General features: G+C 38.7%; 1 protein-coding gene across 3 annotated transcripts; it reads left to right on the top strand.

Moving 5' to 3' along the window:
• The first annotated feature begins 11 nt into the window (after positions 1-11).
• Positions 12-23,050, top strand: LOC134749558 (protein fem-1 homolog B). Of its 3 annotated transcripts, none has more exons than XM_063684546.1 (14): positions 12-336; positions 4,931-5,084; positions 11,018-11,262; positions 12,015-12,162; positions 13,226-13,380; positions 13,785-13,910; positions 14,899-15,096; positions 15,216-15,299; positions 16,167-16,262; positions 17,455-17,538; positions 18,611-18,744; positions 19,231-19,349; positions 19,952-20,071; positions 20,660-23,050. In XM_063684546.1, exons 1-14 carry the CDS (start codon positions 193-195, stop codon positions 20,821-20,823), a joined length of 1,971 nt encoding a protein of 656 aa, XP_063540616.1. In that variant the 5' UTR covers positions 12-192; the 3' UTR covers positions 20,824-23,050. The 3 variants fall into 3 exon arrangements, with proteins under 3 accessions (XP_063540616.1, XP_063540615.1, XP_063540618.1); XM_063684545.1 differs by having other exon boundaries at positions 17,428-17,538; XM_063684548.1 differs by lacking the exons at positions 12-336; positions 4,931-5,084 and adding an exon at positions 5,162-5,243 and having other exon boundaries at positions 17,428-17,538.
• Positions 23,051-24,176: the final 1,126 nt, after the last annotated feature.

Here is a 24,176-nt window from a genome sequence, read left to right as displayed (position 1 = left end):
CATCACTACTTCAATCAGTCGTTTTCCGATTTTTCGGAGAGGGTGACGGACGGGCTGAGCAAATTTTTATTGTTTTCGTTTTCGCGAGCCGTCACTGGCAAAATTACAATTTATAAACAAATAAAGGGACTATCGTGTTCGTGCTGTGATTTATTTTAAACTTTGTTCATCGTGAATTAACAGTGATTAGATATGGAGGACAAGTTGATGTTAGGCGATGTAAATAGCACCTTGAGAGAAAGGGTGTTTTTTGCAGCCAGGGACGGGATGTCCTTAACTCTATACGCGTTATTATACGAAAAAAACACAGACGAAATAGATGACCTATTGAACAGCGTAAGTAAACATTTGCCTTTGTTTCAAAAAAGCAATAAGATTGCGAAGTGTTTTCGGTTTTGTCATCTAGCGAGCTAGAAGTCACGTTACATTCTATTTATAACACGGTGTATAATTATACGTATTATTATACCTTCTACGCGTTATGTAGTTATCTGTGCGTTGTTTAATTACTTTGCGTTTCTTTATCGTGATATTTACGCCGTTATTTATTGGTGTTGGGTAACCTTGGTGTACTTGTGGAGTTAGTCAGCCCGTGGATTGGTTTGGCTCCAAATTGTTGCTTCCTTTGTGATATTTTGGTGCATTTACAGGTAAATGACATGTCATTGAACTTGCTCAAACTTTGAAATTTATATTTGTTGTGATGATACAAAAACATGGTTTCTCGCTTCTTTGTTTCCTGCAATATTTGGGTGCCAATAAATTGATAAGATAAGACACTCTGTGGTCAATGTTATCTGTTAAATGTATGCTTACACAATAATTATCATTTAATAGGGAATATTACGCAAAACTCTGCGTAAAGGGTGTCTCTAGGCTGTCTCTGGGGCCGCGGTATCGCGGTAGGCCACCTGTAAACAAACCGCCTTGATGCATCAATGTCATAGTGAAAACTTGTCAAAAAAACAGTTTAAGGCATAATATGTATAAGTTACGCTATGGTTTAGGATGTGCACTAGTGTTGCACTCTGGTGGCAGAACATTGCAGTAATATTCCCTATTGAAACATGATTGTTCAAAACATATGAATGAGTTGTCGGAATGTGGTATTTTGTAACTGCAGTAAAGATAACATGTTGTTAATCTATCGTAGACAACAGTAAGTACACTTGTGCCAGTTGTGCCTGCTTGTTCACTACAGAGAGCCCTCCACTCTCCAATCTGTTTCCAATCTTTGTTAACTGAATATAATTCAAGCCTGGGGTACGCTTGACAACTAATCCCAAGAATTGGCGTAGGCACTAGCTTTTATCGAAAGCGACTGCCATCTGACCTTCCAACCCAGAGGGTAAACTAGGCCTTATCGGGATTAGTCCAGTTTCCTCACGATGTTTTCCTTTACCGAAAAGCGAATGGTAAATTTCAAATGATATTCCATACATAGGTATGTTCCGAAAAACTTTATTGGTACGAGCCAGGGTTTGAACCTGCAACCTTCAGATTGAAAGTTGCATGCTCTTACTCTAAAAATAACTGCTGTCTACATTTTTCTAATAATTTTCTGGTGCTTTATTTCGTCCATGGTTTGAAATAATTTATTGTAAACACAGTAAGCAAGCATCCCTATAAAATTCAGTAATTGTGATCCATCAGTACCTATCATCATCAGCCTGGAGGCTACACCACATCTATCTATCTATCTATCTAGCCCTTTTATTCTGAGCTAGAGTATGTCCCGTAGCTCAGTGTGCCGCTTGGCAAAGGCCTCCTCTAGCTCTTTCCATTGAGGTCTGTCGTGGGCCACTCTTCTCCAGTTCGGGCCCGCTGTGAGTTTGAGTTCATCCTCCCATCTTGTTCGGGGTCTCCTCTGGCCCCGTGTACAACCTCTTGGATACCAATCTGTTACCATTTTGCTACACCACATACTAATTTATAATTTGTGGTTCTTCTTCTTCTTCTTTTTCTAGGGGCTATGTAAGGCTCCAGAGCCTATGTATCACTGCAACCATTTCTGATCTATTGTGATCGCCACCTAGTACAACTCTCGATCCAAGCCTGTAACTTCAAACAGCTGCAGGACAGTTTCCCGCCATGTTTCTCTATTTATTGCATTCCGCGCGCACAAATTTAAAGGTGACCCGGTGAGAGCTTTGACTTGTGGTTACAGTTATAATAATAATAATAAAAATGGCTGAAAATGTGAAAAGTCAAATTGTTTTAGTATAGTGAGTCTTCAAACTTCTGAGGGCCATGGCCAGGTTTCTATCCATGGCAGATCCAACTCACAGGCTATAGTTTGAAGACTCCTAGTTTAGTGTTTTATAACAATGTTAGCTAGCAGCAGAAAATTTAATTGAAGGTTGGCTTAGTATTCTCAGTTCGCCAGCCCAAAATTTTTACAAGCTTTTATTTATCCGTTACTGAAATTTTACATGAATAGATAATTAATTAATTAAGTTGGGTGCAATAATATGGTACCATTGAGCTGCTCTCATGATGGGCACATGAGGTGGTCATAGGATTTCTATGATAAAATAATGCAACCTCATTGTGTTTGGGTTTGTTGGAATTGTATTGATTATTAATTGACTGTTTAAAGAAAAGTATAGTTGGTAATTAGCACAACTCATTCTGTGAATTTATAATCAAATGACTTGATAGTGATGAAACAGATTCATAGTTATAGACATGAAACCGAGCGACCAGGGGTTTAAAGACATATTCATGTATTGACAGGTTAATGTATGGCGGCATAATCCTTTTTCTCTTTCACTCTTATAAATTTCGGTATTTCGCCATGGCCTCCTACCTATGCTGTCATAACCATGAAAAAAAAACCCGGTCAGTGATAAGGACAAAGCATGGCACTATTTTCTCTTGCCTCTTATAGGAATCGCAATAAGACTATCTTTCTCTATCAAAGAGTATCAGGCCCTTGTTGAGATTACTTAGAGCATCAGCATATTTGCAAGTTGTGACTTGTAACCCAATTTTTTGGCATGCATATGCATTCTACACGTGCGTGTGTTACAATGCATGCATGCATGATTCACATTGCTGTAAATATTTAATTATTTCTACTCACACATATTTTAATGATAATTTGACGGGCACACACTCGAAACGTATGTTACCTACGTATGGTACCTATATATTATTTTAGGTTTATTTTGTATGCAGTATGCAATTGAATTCTAGTTTAATTAATAATAAAAGTAAGTAAGCGTGCGTACGTTCGCCCGTGCCTTCGTGCGTGCGTGTGTGAGTGTTTGCGTGCGTGCGTGGCGTGTATGCGTGCGTGTGCGTGTGTAAGTGTGTGTGTGTGTGTGTGTGTGTGTGTGTGTGTGTGTGTGTGTGTGTGTGTGTGTGTGTGTGTGTGTGTGTGTGTGTGTGTGTGTGTGTGTGTGTGTGTGGCACATTAGCTCTTGAACGGGTGAAAGTCTTTCGATGCACACAGGATGCGTGTGTAGTGTGCGTGATGTTTACGTGCGTATGTTGAATTTGTAATGCATGATTCCTCATAGCTCCTCTACACGATGGCCCAGCGTAGGCCAGTCCAAGGGACGCATTTATGACGCAAGTGATATTGCTATCTCATTCCACCGCATAGCTGCGTCCCTTAGACTGGCCTTCGCTGGGCCATCGTGTATATGAGCTATCATAGGAGACGCCACACCGCAACGCATGCAAGCTGTTAACGGAACAGTGACACTAACTGACCTAGCTTAGCGTAGCATATTTGCCTTGGAAAATATCTGTTTAATTTGTGTTTCTGTGTAATCTGTGTCATACATGAAAGACTAAAACGGCTTTCCTGAGATACAACACCTGTAGCTTGGGGCTTAGCCAAGATGCTGTTTTCTGTTTTAGTAAAAATATACCTAAACTGTTTAACTGTTTACAAAAGTGTTTGTTAGTCAGTTTAAATAATTTCCAAGTTCCTAAGTTCATTTGGAAAGTGAAAGATTATCTAAATTAAGATTTATGTAGTCAACTGTCTTGCGTTTGGCAAGTTGATAAACTTATCGGCTTTATTAATGGTCATAATAAATTATTTAGATTGCTTATACTTGGCAGGCATTTAGTATAGTTTAAAGTGTCTACAGTGTTTTTGAAGTGGTCATTGTCATTACATATTCCACCGTAGCAGTAAGTCAAATAAATTAGTGCAGTTATAAAGCATTCACCTTTTTTTAGCAAGCGTAAGGGTGTGAGAGGGATATAAGCTGTTTGTTGGTGATAAACTCTACCTACAATCTTTATTACTTCGCTCTAAGTTCTCAGTACAAACAGAAACACTCTTAACTGTCCATCGGAGGACCTTATGCCCTTTGTAATAAGATTTACGAACTGTCAGTTAACAGTGTGGGCGTTGGCACAACCAGGGCCTTATGGCATTTATGTCCGCTTTTCTATGTAACGTTACATTTTGTGCAATAAACTTTAAATAAGTGAAATATACCTCATGTAATAGCATACCATAGCCGTCAAACACTTTTTACGTAATAAATCTCTACCTACCTCGTTAAGACCTTTACACGATTGACTGCCTATCTCTACATCGTACTTCATGAGTCCTTTAAATATGTGTAATTTAATTTAATTTTCTTTATTTAAGGATTACCAACAGATAATCTCTCACATCACGTCTTACATGCTCTTAAATCTATATAACAATCATGACTGATGCTTATCTAATTATAGGTAACCACAACTTATATAAGTGTCTTGTACCTGTGAACAATGTAATTAGTTATATTGACCGGGATAAAGACCGTGATTACCTTTACAAAACAAATAATCAACAAATAATAATACAAAAGGTAATCACGGTCTATATCCCGGTCAATATAAGTCTAGTGAAATTAACCGTGAATCATTCAAAACTCTAATGTAATTAGTTAATCTATAAAAATATTCTTCCTTTTAGGATGTCTGCTGCGACGGCGTCAAATGCACACCCCTCATCGCCTCAGCCCGTCACGGACGCGAAGGAGCCGTCCGGATACTACTTGACAAGTTCCGGCCACCGGTCCGGTTGGAAACCGAAGGCACTGTGAAGTTTGACGAGTATGTTATTGAAGGTGAGTGAACACTCATTGCCTCGCGGGCGCTGTCCTTCGACGAGTGCCTCACGAGTGGGTGGGCTCGGTCCGTCCGGATACTACTCGACAAGTTCCAGCCGCCGGTCCGGCTAATAGAGACCGAAGGCACTGTGAAGTTCGCCGAGTATGTTATTGAAGGTGAGTGCTCATTGCCTCTCTGGTGCTGTCCTTCGACGAGTGCCTCGCAAGTGGGAGGGCTCGGTCCGTCCGGATACTACTCGATAAGTTCTGGCCGCCGGCCTGGCTAGAGACCGAAGGCACTGTGAAGTTCGACATTTTCTAAAACTATAATTTACGTTACGTTTAAATGCGAATTATGACAATTGAAATGCTCCGTTCCCACAAACCTCGATAAGATCTTTTTTAAGAGCACCTTTAAATTGCTTACTATACCTAAGTTTTGTCAGATACAGCGCTACCAAATAAGCATGCTTCTTTATTTTGTTTTGTAAACAGTTACGAGTAAGTGTTTGTGTTAACGTGAGCGAATGTTACGCAGCGTACTACGTAAACGTAGTCCTGTATTTAGTTTGTGTAGCTTCAGATACCACAGTTAAAAAAATACAGCGAATTTAAATTTTTCATACAAAACTTGTTTTTGCTCGATTTAGTTTGTTTTATAAACAGGAGCTATATAAACTAATTACCTACAGGATTAGATATACCTCAATGTATGTGCAAAGTTTCATTACAATCCAACACGTAGTTTTAATGAGAACGATACTGCTTTATTGTATGGGAAGGTGAAAGTCGGCCGAGATTGCTGGGGACTCTTAAATATTGGAAAAGTGTTTGCGTAACTTGATTGGATTTTGTGTAGGTATTGTGTTATTTATAAATATAATAAATAGGTATCGAAGGAACATTTTACACAGATCGACTTAGGCCCCACAGTCAACTCAAAAGGTTCGTGTTGTGGGTAAAATATTTCGGTTTTTTAGCATTAGAAAGAATGTAAGCGATCTCTACGTGTATTTTTATTGAAAAACACTTTTGATAAATAAGTCACAATTGTCACAAATATTTAACAATCTTATACCTTTAAACGAGCCATTCTTGTATATATATTTATTTATTTAACTAGCGACCCGCCCCGGCTTCGCACGGGTAACACAAAACCTTTACAAAATATACACTAAAACCTTCCTTAAGAATTACTCTATTGATAGGTGAAAACCGCATGTAAATCCGTTGCGTAGTTTTAAAGATCTAAGCATACATAGGGACAGACAGACAGCGGAAAGCGACTTTGTTTTATACTATGTAGTGATTTCGGGAATCTCGGAAAAAATATTCAGATTATAAATATTGGAAGGTCTAATGGCAGTCGCTTTCGTAAAAACTAGTACCTACGCCAATCCTTGGGATTAGTTGCCAAGCGGACCCCAGGCTCCCATGAGCCGTGGCAAAAATGCCGGGACAACGACAACGCGAGGAAGATGATGTACTATTCGTAAATAGGTATAAAGCACACGTGCGTTAGCGCGACACAGTACACACTTACTGATATCCAATTGCTATATTACTGACATATTTCTGAATAGGTGCGTCATATGAAGGCCGATATTATGATTTTATGATAGTCTCACCTAACGCGTGGGAAAGCTAAGTATCTCTTGCCAGACGAATGCGATCGGCGGTTATACATACAGTGACGCTGAAATCGGAAACCGCATAAGAGTGATAACCGCTTTACCTTTTCTTTCTGTAACAAACTAGTACATTGTGCAACACTATACTCTCGTTTGCAATATTATTACGCCCCGAGTTACACACAATGTTTTTCATCACACCTGCGATACAAAAATTAAGTATAAAGACAAAAAACTGTTAATTATAATACTAGAAACTTCATAATTCCCTAGGGAAAACGCTTTTTCTATAGTTCCCGCTAAGCCTGCGTGCAATTCCACATTTACTGAGCGAGTGTGATGAAAGCGTTCATTATACTAACTAAATTAAAAGTACCTTGTGTTTTTTTCTTAAGAGCAAGGCTCAGAACCGGTCTATTAGCGGATAGCTGTAAGATTTATTGAATAAATAAAATATTCTTCATAAAAAAATACCGGTATTGTTACGTTCTTTTTCGTTCTTTGGTTTATTATTTCATTTTTATTGGGACAATCAAATGATAACGAAGTTGTTACCTAAATACATGATTCAGTCCTACGTAAAAAGAGCATTAATTAAAAATATTGGGCTATTTCGGGGTTTTGAAAAAAAAAACCCGTTCCGAGCCCTGCTTAAGAGTCCGCAAACCGCAGCAAGCTCGGTTCTCCATACAAACGTAGTTACGCTCTCACTTTAAGACGACTAGCTAGATTGCTCTTTAACTTTGTACTTACAATAGGATAAGGTATATCTATGCCTGTAATTAGTTTATGTAGCTTCAGATAGTTAAAAAAAAGCGAATTAAATTTTTTCATAAAAAACTTGTTTTTGCTCTGTTTCGTTTGTTTTATAAGCTGGAGCTATATAAACTAATTACAGGTATAGATATACCTCATGTCATTGTATGTCCAAAGTTTCATTACAATCTAACACGTAGTTTTAAAATGAGAACGAAACTCCGTTTGTATAGGAAGGTGAAATTCGGTCGGGCTTGCTGCGGACTTAATTTGCGATTTTTACGCAAAACAAACAGAATAACGTCTAAATTTAATTAAAACTCACCGCCCGTGATATGGGCTAGTCTACTTAATCATATCATAGAGTAACTTATACTAGAGCGGTACTGTCATAGTAAATTTTGTAACCCCAGTAAATTCACTGCCATCTGTCGACACACTTTAAAACTAAAAATTTATAAAAATACGATAAAATGTATTTAAATATGGATAAATGATTTTTTTATTTGCATTAATTATTTTTATGATTTTGACCCATGTTCTGTCACTGATATGCGTTAAAATTGTTAAATAACAAACGAAACCGTCAACGCCATCTATACGACAGTAGGCCAAAGCTAGTAGCGCCCTCTGAACGAGAATCAAATTTTCTTGATTTTCTAGGCACGTTTTTTCCTTAGACTGTATCCATCTATTACGGAGTTATATCTATCTTTGATCATATACAAAATAATTGTTACAATAAAATCGAAATAAAAAGTATAAAAACCACCTTAAACTGCCACTAACTATAACCACGCGTTTTGCACCTGTAGTAGATACCAAAACTCCTAAAAATTATGTTCCTTGGCCAAGAAGTGTCAAAAAAAAAAACAGTTGCTGTGAGCGTAAAATTAGTCTCGCTTCTGGAAATCCAGGTCTAAATATAACGCGCCACGTGTACCGTCACGCTTGTAACAAAAATGCCACGAACTGTTCTTTGTTTGGGCCGACTAAAACATAGTGCCTTAGAGTTTAGACAAAGGAAAAAAGTGCCTCAAGGTTACCATTTTTCATAGACATTGTATGACAAGACAACGAAATGGAAGGAAGAAACAATGTATAAAAATTTTGGGATAGCTTTGTCCGCCTAGGATCGAAAGAGATCGTGATTATAAGTAGAAATAAAAAATTCCATTTTTTTGCCAATTTCACACTTTAAAGCTGGACTTAATCAGTTTCAAACATAGAGTAACTGATACTAGAGCGTTACTGTCATAGTAAATTTCGTAACCCCAGTAAATTCACTGCCATCTGTCGACACACTTTAAAACTAAAAATGAAGATTTATAAAAATACGATAGAATGTATTTAAATATAGATAAATGATTTTTTTTATTTGCATTAATTATTTTTATGATTTTGACCCATGTTCTTTCACTGATATGCGTTAAAATTGTTAAATAACAAACGAAACCGTCAACGCCATCTATACGACTGTAGGCCAAAACTAGTAGCGCCCTCTGAACGAGAATCAAATTTTCTTGATTTTCGAGGCACGTTTTTTCCTTAGACTGTATCCATCTATTACGGAGTTATATCTATCTTTGGTTTCAAGCGATAATGCAAGTTTTATTTGTTAGTACCATCGGCAAACTGTTAGCTTTCAAATTCTTGAACAATATTGCAATACCTCAAAACGTATTTGTAGGTGGGTATTTCATTCTGTATCTGTTTTCACCATTTTTACTACATAACTATCTACAGTATCTAACACATCTATATAAACCTTAATACCTAATGGTTAAAATCTATCCAGTAAGTTTAAGGGGCCCACTGATTACCAGTCTCCGGACGATATCAGCCTCAGTTAATCGCAAAAGGCCATACAACTTAATACCTAATGGTTAAAATCTATCCAGTAAGTTTAAGGGGCCCACTGACTATCAGTCCGCCGGACGATATCGGCCTGTCAGTTGTTCGGAACTGTCAATTTTTTGTTCTAACTGACCCCCCTGCCCCTTAAGATGCAAAATCCGAAGGCATACGCGTCAAAAACGTGATCCAGTCTAAAAGTGCCGATTCACGTGTTTTTGTTTGGGTTTACATTTGACGTCACGTGTAATAAACAAAGAGAAGAAAAAGGACATCATATTTAATTTACCTTTATTTACCTTTCCTCATTCTTAATTTTGCGGCTAATTGCCTTTATGTGGCAGGTCATTATTTATTTATTTAATCTTTATTGCACAAAAGAAAAACCTTACAGTACAAAAGGCGGACTTAATGCTATAAGGCATTCTCTACCAGTCAACCTTAAGGCTAAGCAGAGAGTCATTAATTTTGTTTGCTCTAAAAATGTTCCAACTCCAAACAATGCTTTTGTTTGGGTCGATCACGCACAAAAGTAAATCATCATCTGCTTGCTGGTCTTTACAATTCTCTTACAATTGAGCTAGATAGAAATGAAAATGGTTTTATCTTCGTAGACGCCTGTTCTTTTAATTCATCAGCGTCTACGTCTCATGCGATCTTATTTGCCATTTACGAATGAAAGTGATATTTTAAGCCAATCCACTCGTTTGAAACGTGTTGGCTGGATTCCAGAGTTCTTTGTTCGTGCGTTGATTTACTCGAGTGATGCCTTGGGATCAGCTGCTTGTCAGGTGTGTGTGACACATAATTGAATGAACCGGAAAATATATTGCTATTGTAGACATTGCCATTGCAAGGAGGTACATAGAAGTGGAAAACGTGTTTGACGAACATTAATCATTTTAAACAGAGACATGTTTGCTGAAAATCATTCTGGAAGTCTGATTAGTGATCTGCAGACAATACAAAGTAGTACAGATGCCCCGAATAGTTTAGCCGAATAATTTGCGGTACTAGTTTTGGCCGAATACCGAATATTCGGCCCATCTCTCTGCCGAAGCGCCGAATATTCAGTCGAACAGTCACATCGAATTTTGAGTCTGAAAACTGGTGTTGGCTGGATTCCAGAGTTCTTTGTTCGTGCGTTGATTTACTCGAGTGATGCCTTGGGATCAGCTGCTTGTCAGGTGTGTGTGACACATAATTGAATGAACCGGAAAATATATTGCTATTGTAGACATTGCCATTGCAAGGAGGTACATAGAAGTGGAAAACTTTCTACTTCTAGCCCGACTGGGCTTTTTAGAAAACTAGCTTAAATATAAAAATAACCTACCCACTGGTTTTTAGGATCGTTTGTAAACAAAAACAAAAGTTTGTTGACACCGATTCAAATGAGAATTTAAAAAAATATGCCACAAAAATAATTGACGCACATTCAAGTTACGCGACGATATACTTTCACAGCATATTATTGACTTCTTTGGAGTCGTTGGTTATTTTTCGCCGTTTTGAACAATTTAAACTGCTCTTCTGTAATGTTATCAATCATTTTGACACAGTGTAATATTCATTGTGCAACGATTACTTATTGTATAAACCAAAAAACGTCATAATAATGAATAACTAGCTTTAAATTTCCTTACCTTAGCACTACTCAGTATAAGCAACTGTGAAAATTGTACCCTGACATTATTTTTTTAATTCCAGGTGCCACAGCCCTCTGGTGCGCCGCGGGCGCCGGCCACCTCGGTATAGTGAAGCGGCTTGTCCGCGCCGGCGCAAACGTCAACCATGCCACAAAAACACTCAGTACGCCGCTCAGAGCAGCCTGTTTTGACGGAAGACTCGACATAGTCAAATATCTAGTCAGGCATGGAGCTGATATACATAAGGCAAATAAGTACAATAACACATGCCTCATGATCGCAGCTTATAAGGGACATTTGGATGTGGTAAGTGTCTAGTCGGGCTGTATAGTCACAGGGCGGACACGCTATACATCAAAAATCACTTGCGTTTCTATGTGTGAACGGCACGTCTGTACACGCGTCATGCGTCATAATGTGAGTAAGTTGCTTAAAAATAGTACTGAGAGTACGCCAGAAGTCCGCCAGATTTCTGTCGCGGGGCGAGGTAATTCGAGTCGGGGCGGGGCGGTGCTAGGCCGTTCTGTATGATAATACTATTACTTATTCTGTGGTATAATCACTAACATTTTCTAAGACTTGATTTAGTCAAGTATTTGGTAAAGAAAGTCAACTATGCCGTAAAAGAATCTCAACTCTTTAGGCTCGTATGCTTTACTGGAATACCTGATATAGTGTCACATCTAGTGAATTACGATACCTGTATACAGAAGAAATTTACACGCATGTGAAACTTTTTATCTCTATTCCTTTCTTCAGAGAGACTAGTAAGTTGCTTAATAGATATTTTTAAGGGAATATAAATGTAACTTAGTAGCTAATTTGAAGAAAATCTGCTGGAGACTAAATATATTTCATTGGTGAATATGAATAGGTGACACAAAACAAGCAACTTCTTAAGGAAATTAACTCGCGAAGCATCTGTTTGTGAAAACGTGCCTCTCTCGAAGTTATCGGACGCGCGGCCGCAATGGCACGGCACGTTTTACGAATGTTTGCTGTACGTACATTTATTTTCCAGTCTTTTTACAAGCCTTATGAATTATGAATCTTTCCAGGTCCAATTCCTCCTAGACAGCGGCGCCAGAGTGGACGAGCGGGCGCTCTGCGGCGCCACGGCGTTACATTTTGCTGCCGAGTGTGGACATGCGGCAGTTGTCTGCGCTCTTATTGAACATAACGCGAAAATATTGACTAATGAGAATGGTAACTATCACTTTTATAAACTGACTTCAATATAACAGTTTTGAATGATTCACGGTTAGTTTCACTAGACTTATATTGACCGGGATACAGGGAGCTCGAAAATAATACAAAATATAATCACGGTCCATATCCCGCGCGGTCAATATAAGTTTAGTGACTTCAATATTCTCTGATCTCTCGAAGGACTGGACTGATTTAGCATGTTCCATTATCATCAAGTCATGATCTGATTATGAGATCCTAGGGAAATTGAGGAAACACTTGAAACACATAATTAGCAACATTTATAGCGATTTAAATTTTATTTCACGGAACATATCAGTTGCTTTTGTCGAATTGCCAATGAACCATGAAGTGATTTACAGAAATCCGTAATGTTTTTTTTTTCAACTTGGGCTATTTGTAATTCTAATTGCTATGGCACTCTCGCCATAACCGTTATTTATGACTTTTGAAACAGTAAGAAAAAGGTTTTATCATTTTTCTTCTCTTTCTCCATGCCTCTTCCCATTTATTTGGGGTCGGCCCTCTAAATATGTTTTCGCCATTTGGCTCTGTCAAAGTAGGTTGCTGGTATTTTTAGCGTCTATTTCTCTAGGTTTCTCCAACAGGTGGCTTTTGGGCGTCCTGGTGGTTGTTTGCCTATGTCAATTTCAAGAGCAATTTTTACCGGGTGATCTTTTTCTCAACGTATTACATGCCCGTACTAGCGGAGTTGACTTTCATGTGGAGTTTGTCTGGGATTGGCGTGACTGAAACTGCCTCTAACATATTCATTTATTCGGTTTTATCATTATTAAAGATGATTAATAAGAAAAAGATGACGATGAGATGATTGATGAGACTGATTGCCGAAAGGTGGGACTCGGATATTCTCCGCCGATATACCGACCTTCATGTCGTAAGACCTAGGAAATAGGTATTTTTATGTTTTTATGTAATAGGTAGTTTACTAATGTAGTTTTATAAGTGTCTTGTAACTAACAATTTATGGATCTAAGCTATCTGAAAATAAATAATTTTTAATATTTTTTATTTTATTTTTTAATACTATTTATTTTAGGTATGACACCACTACAATGCGCAGCGGAACGCGCGCGGGCATCCGTAGTGGAGCTGCTGGCGGGGAGGCCGGAGGTCACGCGGGCGCAGGCCGTCGAGGCCTTCGAGCTGCTGGGGGCCTCGTTCGCTAACGACAAGGAGTACTACTGTCTCAGGGTACCTACGATCTTTCTACATGCTAAACTAGCATACATATTACAAAAAATATATTTTAAATCTAAAAACTATAAAACACATCATGGTTGGTTGCTAGTTGCTAGCGCGGGCGCACGCACGCGGGTGCCAGTGTAGGTAAAATCCGCGCTCTCGTCCGCGGCAGTATGCGTTGCTCATACTATTTTTCGTATGACAATACCAACATCTCAGAAACTATAGTTATTTTAATGCATTCTGTAGGTGTTTAGCCTTATCCCAAACTAAATCTGGCGGTTTTCATTCTAACATACAGTTAAAAACAAAAATATTATGTAGTTTTTATAAATAGGTTTAACCTCTGGAGGCGCGTATGAATAATTAAAGACGGTAAGAGTTGTGTTAATTTAAATATTTTCTACTTATAGATGGCGTACCAGTATTTACGCAAAGCCATGGCCATGCGATATGACACGCGGTACGGTTTGCTGCTCAAAAAACCCGCGGACCCCATACCGGCGTACGATAATTGGAAAGAGAGCACTACACTAGAGGTGAGAACTGTCATGGATATCTTTATAAAAACCCGCGGACCACATACCGGCGTACGATAATTGGAAAGAGAGCACTACACTAGAGGTAAGATCTGTCATGGATATCTTTATAAAACCCGCGGACCCCATACCGGCGTACGATAATTGGAAAGAGAGCACTACACTAGAGGTGAGATCTGTCATGGATATCTTTATAAAACCCGCGGACCCCATACCGGCGTACGATAATTGGAAAGAGAGCACTACACTAGAGGTGAGATCTGTCATGGATATCTTTTTAAAAACCCGCGGACCCCATACCCGCGTACGATAATTGGAAAGAGAGCACTACACTAGAGGTGAGAACTGTCATGGATATCTTTATAAAAACCCGCGGACCCCATACCGGCGTACGATAATTGGAAAGAGAGCACTACACTAGAGGTGAGATCTGTCATGGATATCTTTATAAAAACCCGCGGACCCCATACCGGCGTACGATAATTGGAAAGAGAGCACTACACTAGAGGCGAGATCTGTCATGGATATCTTTATATAGTTCGTTGTTTGACGAACATTAATCATTTTAAACAGAGACATGTTTGCTGAAAATCATTCTGGAAGTCTGATTAGTGATCTGCAGACAATACAAAGTAGTACAGATGCCCCGAATAGTTTAGCCGAATAATTTGCGGTACTAGTTTTGGCCGAATACCGAATATTCGGCCCATCTCTCTGCCGAAGCGCCGAATATTCAGTCGAACAGTCACATCGAATTTTGAGTCTGAAAACTGTTCGCCAACGTTCTTAGTTTAGCGCTCGCCTGTTTTATTTAAGCAAATTTTAAGGATTAAATTTCATAAAGTTGTTTATATTAATATGTAGCTACTGGTGAGAACCTGTAATTGGCTTTTTGTATCATATTTATAAAACCTATAGACATGTTAACAGCTGTTGGATCTCCGAATAATAATAAATAAATAAATATTTACGTTAATGTTGTCCACAGGAAGTGGAGCGACTGCACGGCAACGCGCACGGGCTGCACATGGAAGGGCTGGCGGTGCGCGAGCGCGTGCTCGGGCGGCGCTGTCCGGACTTGCCCCATCCCATCGTGTTCCGCGGCGCCGTGTTCGCGGACGAGGCGCGCTTCGACCGCTGTCTCGCACTGTGGCGACACGCGCTGCTACTGAGGCAACATAACTCGGTTAGTTCCGTTTTATACACTTTCTGCACTTGCCTCACAGCATTTAGATACGTTTTCGATACCTTGCCCTCTACAGTTTTCCAACAACAAAATAAAAATGTGAATGTATTTTGTTACAGGTTTCAGTGGTGAAAGACTTGCTTAGATTCGCTCAAGTGTTCTCGCAGATGATCCATATTGGAATTGAATTGCCATTAGACAAAGTGAGTATAATGTATAATTTATTTATTACACAATGTTTGTCGTTTTACTGAGACCAATATAAATTTTCCAAAGTTCTGTTCTTATTAAAGCCAATGTGGAGAAGACTAATAATATAATAAAATTGTAAGTATACATATTTATATACGTATTTCACAGTCGGATAAGAAGAGCTTCGCTCCCACTGCTCTACCGAACTTCTGTAACAAAGGAGCCTCGTCTGCCAACAAACCACTGTGTGGTTTGGCAGAAGAAAATATGTATTTAGTTGTACGTAAAAAAAAATTGGTATGTAGGGTGGCTAAAAAATAAGTGCATTCCCGTTGCCAGGGAGGTTTTGGGATTATACTGAGCAACTTTTACTATGGGCCCAACCACGAATACGCAAAAAAAAAATTACCCTCCCATAGAAAATGGACCAGCAAAATGTATATACAAATTAAACATCCAAATTTTTTTTCGCGATTTCGGGGTTGGTCCGATAGTCAAAGTTGCTCAGTATAATCCCAAAACCTCCATGGCAACGGGAATGCATTTATTTTTTAGCCATCCTGTACGTAAGAGTTAGAAGCGAGAAAGAGCTCGTAGATGGTTTTACCTGATAGACGGCCTTATCCACATTGACCATACAAATATAGCTATATAGTTTATAACGATGAATACGGCCATCTGTGTCAAGAAATCTCAACTCTCCTTGAATCCCAGGGATCTAAATCTGCCATCTAAAACGACCTAGATTTAAAATTTAGAATTGAATTTTGTTTATTGTCTCGATATAGCTTCCGTGGGACTCAAAGATTAAAAGGGCTTTTTTCTACGTATTCGTATCTCTTTAGAAATAGTACTGGATGCCATCATTTCTTGTTTAGGTGTGTTACGTCCTAGAAGCTTGCGCGGAAGAACTGAGGCGGGGCACCAAAAGACTCGAGACACACCAACCGAACCACGATCCGGAATCTTTGATAGTGAGTCCTCTATCTAATACGCTGTGTCACGTTTCCATACCATTTGTGGCTGTCGTAACCGTGAAAGAGCAGACAAAACAGTTATATTTGTATCATACTGGCGACAACACCTTAACAAATTATACACCTAAACGTTCCTTAAGAATTACTCTATAGATAGGTGAAAACCGCGTGAAAATCCATTCTCGCGCAAAATCGCGTTTTTGAGTTTCGAGAACATACAAAACAGACACACGCGGGGGCTTAATTTTATAAGGTGTAGTGATGATTATTCATTTAGTGTATTGATTACAATTTCATTTACTTTAAATGTTAGTGGACCTAATTAATCTTTCTGTTACCCGACTTTAGGCCACGTGTCGCCAAGCGACGTCGGGTGAAGTGGCACGACGTTGCCCGACATGTCTGGCGACATGGTGCGCCTTATGTTGCCATTTGTCGTCTAGTCTATCCCTGGCAAATCCTGGGAAATTCTGACGTATGGCAACCCTTGCTGAGAAGGACAAATGAAGGTGTAATGTTGTTTCCCTGTCCCACTTAGCATCAAGATAGGAGAAAGTATCTGCGAAAGGCTAGATCTCGTAATAAACTCAACGAATGTTTTATTTGACGCGCAATAGTAAACTTTATTTTAATGTATTAAGTTTCTTTTTATACTGTAGGTTATTTCTGTCGGCTATGGCCAATTGTGGCGGTCAATGGTAAATGGTCAGTGGTAATGGTGATTTGTGCGCTCTTTCATAGTCACGTATGTAAATAGATAGTTTATTTAAATGTACAGTCCTTTAGATTAGAATTTGTCTATTATCTTGTGGGCGTCTTATTACGTTGCATGATAACTACTATTCTAGTTAAAATAACTACTTACTCGTAATGCAAGTATAAAACCAGAACGGCACTTGCACACACACATAAACATTACGAATTACATGCTATACTTACACTACAGGGGCCTCCAATAATTTAGAATAAAATCCATTTTTTAATTAGTACTTAATTTATATTGTAATTTGTTTCTTTAATATAGCGCCAGTAGAATTATAATATTATACCTATTTTGACCCACATTACAACCCCGTATCTGAAATGTTATTGCACGCATGCATAATACTCCACCGCATGTACTAACGCCCGTGTGGTACAGACGGCCGCACGTGTATTTAAGAACCTGTGTCGCGCGCACGTGTTGCAGGAGGAGTATGAGAGCAACGTGCGGACTGCACTGTACCTGGTTGCTGTCGCTGCTAGACTGTTAGAAAATGATGATAATAATGAGGTAAGTTATTATTTATATTTTCATTTCTCATGCTCTGAAAGAGGGTCATTGTTGTTCTAAAAGGTGTGCAGAAAATGATACGTGTCTGCACTAGAGAGTTTTTCCTTCAAAGTACGATTTTTTTAATTTTTTTACGATAAGCAATTGAAATTAAAGTTTAAATGGATTTTTTATACAATTTCCATTCTGATATTAGACTCTCCATTCCATAAATAACGATACTTTTGCCTAAATTGTTAATTGAAAGTACTCTCAAGAAATACTATAAAAATGTATACTTAGTCATGTTTTAGAAAAACATGCATTTTACTTTCCTCGTATTCGAAATGAAAAGTAGAGTGTTTAACTTAGGTGAAAGGCATCATTTCAGCCTCGGATTATTGGCGCTCTCACTGCGTTCGAGCGCCAAAACACCTCGGCGGAGATGAGTGCCTTTCATCCCTTGGTTAACAATCTACTATTTATAAATTCTGGATCTCCGAAACAACCAAGGGGTTATTACGGCGCTCATTTCTTTTGACACATTTTTGATGACTTGCCTCTAGACATTTTAATCATATTTTTGGTGGTTTTGGAGTTGTTGTTGACTTCTATCCGACAGATCAAAATATCATGAAAATATTAAAACACTTCGACATAAATATGTCTAATGAAATTAGGGAGACAAAAACAGTCTGATATTGACCAAGATTACACAGAAGCGAATCTCTGCATTATTAAACATAATCTACCTAACCGCTATTTACCTATACCTGTGGCCTATTTAATAAAACTACAAGTTATAATTTACAAGCGGAAGTCTCTTTTTAACACATAGGGTTAGAAAGAGAGTTCCGCTTGTAAATTGTAACTATATTTAATAGGCCACTGGGTAATAGGTTTGTTAGTTACGGTTTTGTTGCTTAGTTAGGGTGAAAAACGTAAGCCACGCGACGCGGAGCTTCTTAGAAGTAAATATAATAATGAGAGAGAGAGAGAGAGAGAGAAAATTAATAATAATAATTAAAATTAATAATGCATGTATGATTTTCTTCTACTTTTATGCTACGATAATATGAATGTATTTCTCTAGGAAACCACAAGCGCAGTAAGAAGAGCAATCTTCAGGCTACGCGACGCCAGGCTACGGTCCGGACAGACCCTCCTACATCTGGCCGCGGACAGGCGGACGCCGGTCGACGACTTCCATACTAGCGATGTCTGCCAGTAAGTAATGTTATAGTTAGGCGTAACTAGAGGGGGGGGGGCAGAGGGGGCAAGTGCCCCGGGCACCATCCAAGGGGGGGGCGCCAAAAGGGCAAAAGGCCGCAGCAGGGAAACTTTTGTCAGTCGTCAGGGGACGCAAATTTGGTGACTGCCCCGGGCGCCATATCCTCTAGCTACGCCCCTGGTTATAGTCCAACCCCACTAGTGTAATGAGACCCTATGATTTGTGATTTAATATGTTGCTCAGTATAATCCCAAAACCTCCCTGGCAACGGGAATGCACTTATTGTTTAGCCACCGTGAATATTCTGCTTTTCACTTCGATTGCGAGGAAATATTAATATGAAAATATCCGATATTTTAGATTATTTTACCATATTCTGTCGAACCTAAAGAAAATCGTACAAGATATTTCTTGTTCTGGCTTTCAGAACACTTATTGTAACCATCTGAAGCTATTGTTTACTAAAGTCATGTATTGTGCAGGTTCCCTTGTCCACGAACGACACGATTGTTGCTGGATTGCGGGGTTGAAATGGACGCGGCGGACGACTCGCGACGCACTGCGCTGCACGTGGCTCTCATCTCCTACCAGCTCATACCAGGTAGGTGTCTAATCAAAATATTGTGAAAGTATATATTGCCTTATTGAAATTTCATTGTGCTGTATTTTTTCTTTTTCTTTGTGTATCTTCTTTAGTTAATTTCGAATTATGAGTTTACTATAGCTTTGGCGTGTAAATGTAGGAATCGTGCAATAGTGCTAACCACCAATTGTTTTTGTTAATATGTAGCTACTGGTGAGAACCTGTAATTGGCTTTTTGTATCATATTTATAAAACCTATAGACATGTTAACAGCTGTTGGATCTCCGAATAATAATAATAATAATAAAATACTTTATTACACACTACAAAATAAAGGTTACAGAGAATACATTGGAATTTAACGGCGTAGGTTACAACAGGCGGTCTTATCGCTAAACAGCGATCTCTTCCAGACAACCTTCAGATAGTGAAATGGCGAACATAGTTAAGTGTACGGGTGGCGCAAAAAAAAAATGAAATTAGCAAAATTAAAATAAATAAATAAATAATAATAAATAAATAAATAAATATCTTTGTTCATTTTATTTTCGAGCCTTTTGTGCCTCCAATTTATCCTTCTCGCCTACTACTTGTATATAGTATGTGTATGGTTTGAACAGACACGAGAGCGCAGTGGGCTATGTCGCTGCGCGGCGTGGTGTTCGAGCTGCTGGCGCGCGGCGCGCACGCCGACGCCGTCGACTGCGACGGCATCACGCCGCTCGTCGCGGCCATCGGTGGTAACTCATCTCTCTCTCTCTCTCTCTCTCTCTCTCTCTCTCTCTCTCTCTATTGTTTCCCTTAAACTTTTAAGTCATAATTTAATTTGTCCGCATTTTCGTTAGTCATAACTTGATTTTTCTCAGAAACGCGTAACTTTTTTTTGTTGACGCAGGGGTAAATGCATTTACGTATCTCACCCCCAGGCTGGTGAAGCCCATTGGGGGACTCGCTCCTCCCGTAACTTCCTCCTCCTCCTACAATTTAGGAGACAATTAAATCTTCTCGGGCCAGGAGGCCGAGCACATGATTGGCGCGACAGTATCTCGCCGAGACTACCCGTCTTTTACTAACTTATAAATTAAAGGGGGACTATTTTTACATATTTTTCTATTGTGGCTGAATGCCGATGGGTCTTTGCTTCCGATGCCTAAACTGCCAAAAAAATTCAAAATGGCGGACGAATGTTTGAAATATCACCGTATTTAAAAATGATTTCGCTTAAAATTTAGTTTTTTCTTCGCAAGTGTGATGAAAAACATTGTGTGTGTAACTCCCGGGGTAAGAGTATTGATACTCGAGTCTTTAATTCATGTACTATACCCAAGGTCCAGCCGAGACGGTGGTCCGCGCCGCGCTGTCCCCGCGCCTGGCGTGCCTGGCCGCCGCCGCGCTGGCGCGCCACCAGCGCCGCTACCCCCCCGCGCAGACCCCCCGCGTGCTGCACGCCTTCCTAGAGATGCACGGCGTCAAACCCGCCAGGGAGTGTTGAAACCACCATCCGACACATCACCAGTGCTTGTACCCTTTCTGGATACATTTCGAACGCGCGCTCGGTAGGACCGGCCATGTGATGTGCGATGACCCGTACAGGGGGGTCACGCATCCGAGCGGGTGTAGGGAGTAGGCCGATAGGGATGATGACACGTGTTGAATTTTATAACAAAATCTAGTCACATAAATAGCAAATGAGCAATAATGTTGATATTAAAATAATATATGGAAATAATACAAAAATACAGGAGTTGAAAGTTTCAAAATTTAAGTAATTTTTTAGCTTCCAAGAAGGGAAAAGTAAGGGTACCATTACATTTTATCAAAAAACAAATTGTGTAACAATTTTTTTTTGGATAAAAACGCAATATTTTCGACAAAAATGCAATTTTCCTGTTTTGTCCATACATTCAAAATCGGCTCTCAGTGACCTTGACGTCACGTTCACTTCGTTTTGTTAGGAGCGTTTCGCGAATGAAGTACGACTGTCGGACTGACTATCATTTCTGACTTTTGTTTTGCTTTAATGCAATGGGCCCCATATAGACATTTGATCCTAAAAATAAACCTAATTGATTGTTATCATTAATGAAAATTTATATATATATTTATTTTTTTTATTCATTAAATATATACAACAAACTTTTCACTATTTCTAATTATACATTTTAATTTAAGCCAGCATTTAAAGACATAGTGTGCAGTAACAGCCCAAAAAGACCGGGGCCTGTGCTAGGGCTAGTTACAATATATGTGACACCATTTTTAGAGAGCGATCGGATTTTGGATAAACAATTTTCTTATAATATAAAGTTTACTTGGTCATCTAGCCTCCTCTCGCGACCTAGGAGGAGGGTCTAGATGGCGCGATTAGTACAGGTCGATTCACAGGAGCTGGAACATCATCTCAAACGTCCACTGCTGGACCAAGGCCTCCCTCGAGGATCTCCACAACGAACGGTCATTCGCTGCCGTCAACCGACGGTTTGGTGTACTGACATTAGGTACAATACAAATGGAAAATAGTCCAGTTGAAATGACCACTTAAGTTGGATCAAAAGTAATAGTATCCAAAGTGAATCTACTTCTAGTCAAAATGTAATTGTGCTAAAAACCATTTTTAACCAAATTTGTCATCGTCGTAAATTCATTAAGCCAGAATGGAATTATGTCCATTATAAATTATATTTTTTCTGAGTGTTGCTATGCCTCTTACGGGTGCATGTTGTAACCTAAGATATAAATAAGACCTACTTTAAACACATGTATGCAATAAATGATATGAATATTATATGAAAATGAGTGTACGTAATGGTAGCTCCGACTGTATACCGATACAGGTGTCACTTATACAATGAAAGTTTCTTTCGTTCCATTCGTGCCAGCTTTCGTTTATCAACCTGTACGAGGGTAGTCGAAGGAATAGATTTAATGCCAGTTGCACCATCCGCGCTTGACAGACTGATCAACGTCACCCGGCGTGCCGCGGCGGTTTACTATGAAACTTTCCATACAATAAAATTTTGCGAACTCTTTAACGATGACAAACAGTTTGGTGCAACCGACGCTAAGACGCGTGAAATGATACCAAACGGGTCATTGTGTATGTACATATAAAAAGTTTTAAGTACAGTTAGCTAGCAATTTTAACATGCGTTCACAAATAAGACACTACATAAATCACTAAGCCATCAAGAATGAATTTATTTTATAACGAGCTCATGACCCATTTTGAAAATTAGTCCGTTATTTAATTGTATACCTTATATAACAAAGCATAAGGTCTAAATTAGAAATCGAAAGGTACAAGCACTCTTGATAGTCCTCAATTAATTTAAGAATACATCAAGCTAACTTTTACAAACTCGTATCTGACTAAGAAAGAAAAATCTGATTCATTAAAAATAGTAATTATGAAATACGAGTTTCTAAAAGTTATAATAATGTCTCTGTACAGGTTTTTAAATAATTGTTCTTTGCCATTTCATAAAAGTAAACTAGTACTTTATGAATGAGATGTAGTCTAAGATTGATCGAAAAATGTACATATATCGATAGGTGATGGTGTCTTGTAAATAATGTGCTGGCACTCGAAAAACTACTTTATCTCTATGTTCCTTAAGTTGTATATTTAAGTCTTGATTATCACGAAATCTTTACGATGGAATTGTTAATAATAGCAAAGTTTCTTTGGTTGTGTAAGGATGTAAATTCTAAGATAAAGATAAGTGAATAAAAAAAGAATAGCACAATTTTCCTTAGCGCCACTTGCACCATCCCACTAACCCGGGGTTAAGTGGTTAAACCTGGAGTAACCATGAGGTTACCAGTACAATTTCCCCGGGTTAGTGAGATGGCGTAAGTAGCGCTTAGAGTTCGACAGCTCAAGATTATAGTGCTGTACGGCGCCATGTTTCGTCATTTGTGGCAATTGAATTTCCAAACGTTAACTTTTGGCAACCAGAGTAACCACATAGTGTACGGAACCATTCAGCGCCATCTACATCAGTTGCCCAAATTTCATATAACAAAACTAGAGTCAGGAAAAACCTATGCTGGCGCCATCTATGCAAAAACCTTTGACAATTGACAACCCCATTCGAAGCACGAATTGACCTTGAACTTAACATGTCTTATACAATCAAATAATCTTTGATAATAGCTTATCTAAATGTAAATGCAATCTATGGACTTATTATTGTTTTAATATTTTTCGACGCAATATCGCGTCGTGACTTATATTTTAGTTGTCCGATGTAAAGCATTTATCTCGGAATTTGTGTATTTTTACTAAAAATATATAATTATAGAACAGTGTTCAAGTTTTAAATGTGGCTCAAAATATTTAATTTAACGAATTGTAGGGTTCAAGTTGTACATGTGATAATGTAGTTATAATGTAAGGTAAGCTCCAGTGCGGTAATGAGAGCATTTTCATGAACTGTTTGTACAAGAATAAACGGTGTTAAGTCAGTAACTTTTAACTTTCCTATTTTGTTACCAAGTTTTAAAGGTATTTCGCGACCGTCTTATTTTAAATAATTACTATCTATACTATCATGATACCGCAAAGAAAAAACAAGTCGTTATTTCGTGGTTATAACCAAAATATATGCCATTCTCAATCAAAAGGGTACTTATTGTCGGTTGTCAATAAGGCGCTATTTCCATATAGCTTCAATTTGAAATCAATCTTATCAACAACCTACAATGTGGTACCTTTTGGTTGAAAACGTCACATATGATGAGGTCCCAAGTGACGAAAAACAATTTTTTATTAATGCTACGTTGGTGGCAACTGAAAGTCTATATTATGCACTTAGGGGTCCCCGGCAAGCTCGGTTCTCCATA

The sequence above is a fragment of the Cydia strobilella genome, chromosome 18 (assembly GCF_947568885.1).
Source record: "Cydia strobilella chromosome 18, ilCydStro3.1, whole genome shotgun sequence".
NCBI classification, from domain to species: Eukaryota; Metazoa; Arthropoda; class Insecta; order Lepidoptera; family Tortricidae; genus Cydia; species Cydia strobilella.
Note: the sequence above shows the minus strand (reverse complement) of the source record. Positions and strands in the feature narration are given on the sequence as shown.

Coding starts and splice junctions, on each gene's coding strand:
- LOC134749558 (XM_063684545.1), top strand. CDS start 193: ATGGAGGACAAGTTGATGTTAGGCGATGTAAATAGCACCTTGAGAGAA. Junction 15,300..16,166: donor TTGAATTGCCATTAGACAAA/GTGAGTATAATG, acceptor TTTCTTGTTTAG/GTGTGTTACGTCCTAGAAGC. Junction 20,072..20,659: donor GCTCGTCGCGGCCATCGGTG/GTAACTCATCTC, acceptor ACTATACCCAAG/GTCCAGCCGAGACGGTGGTC.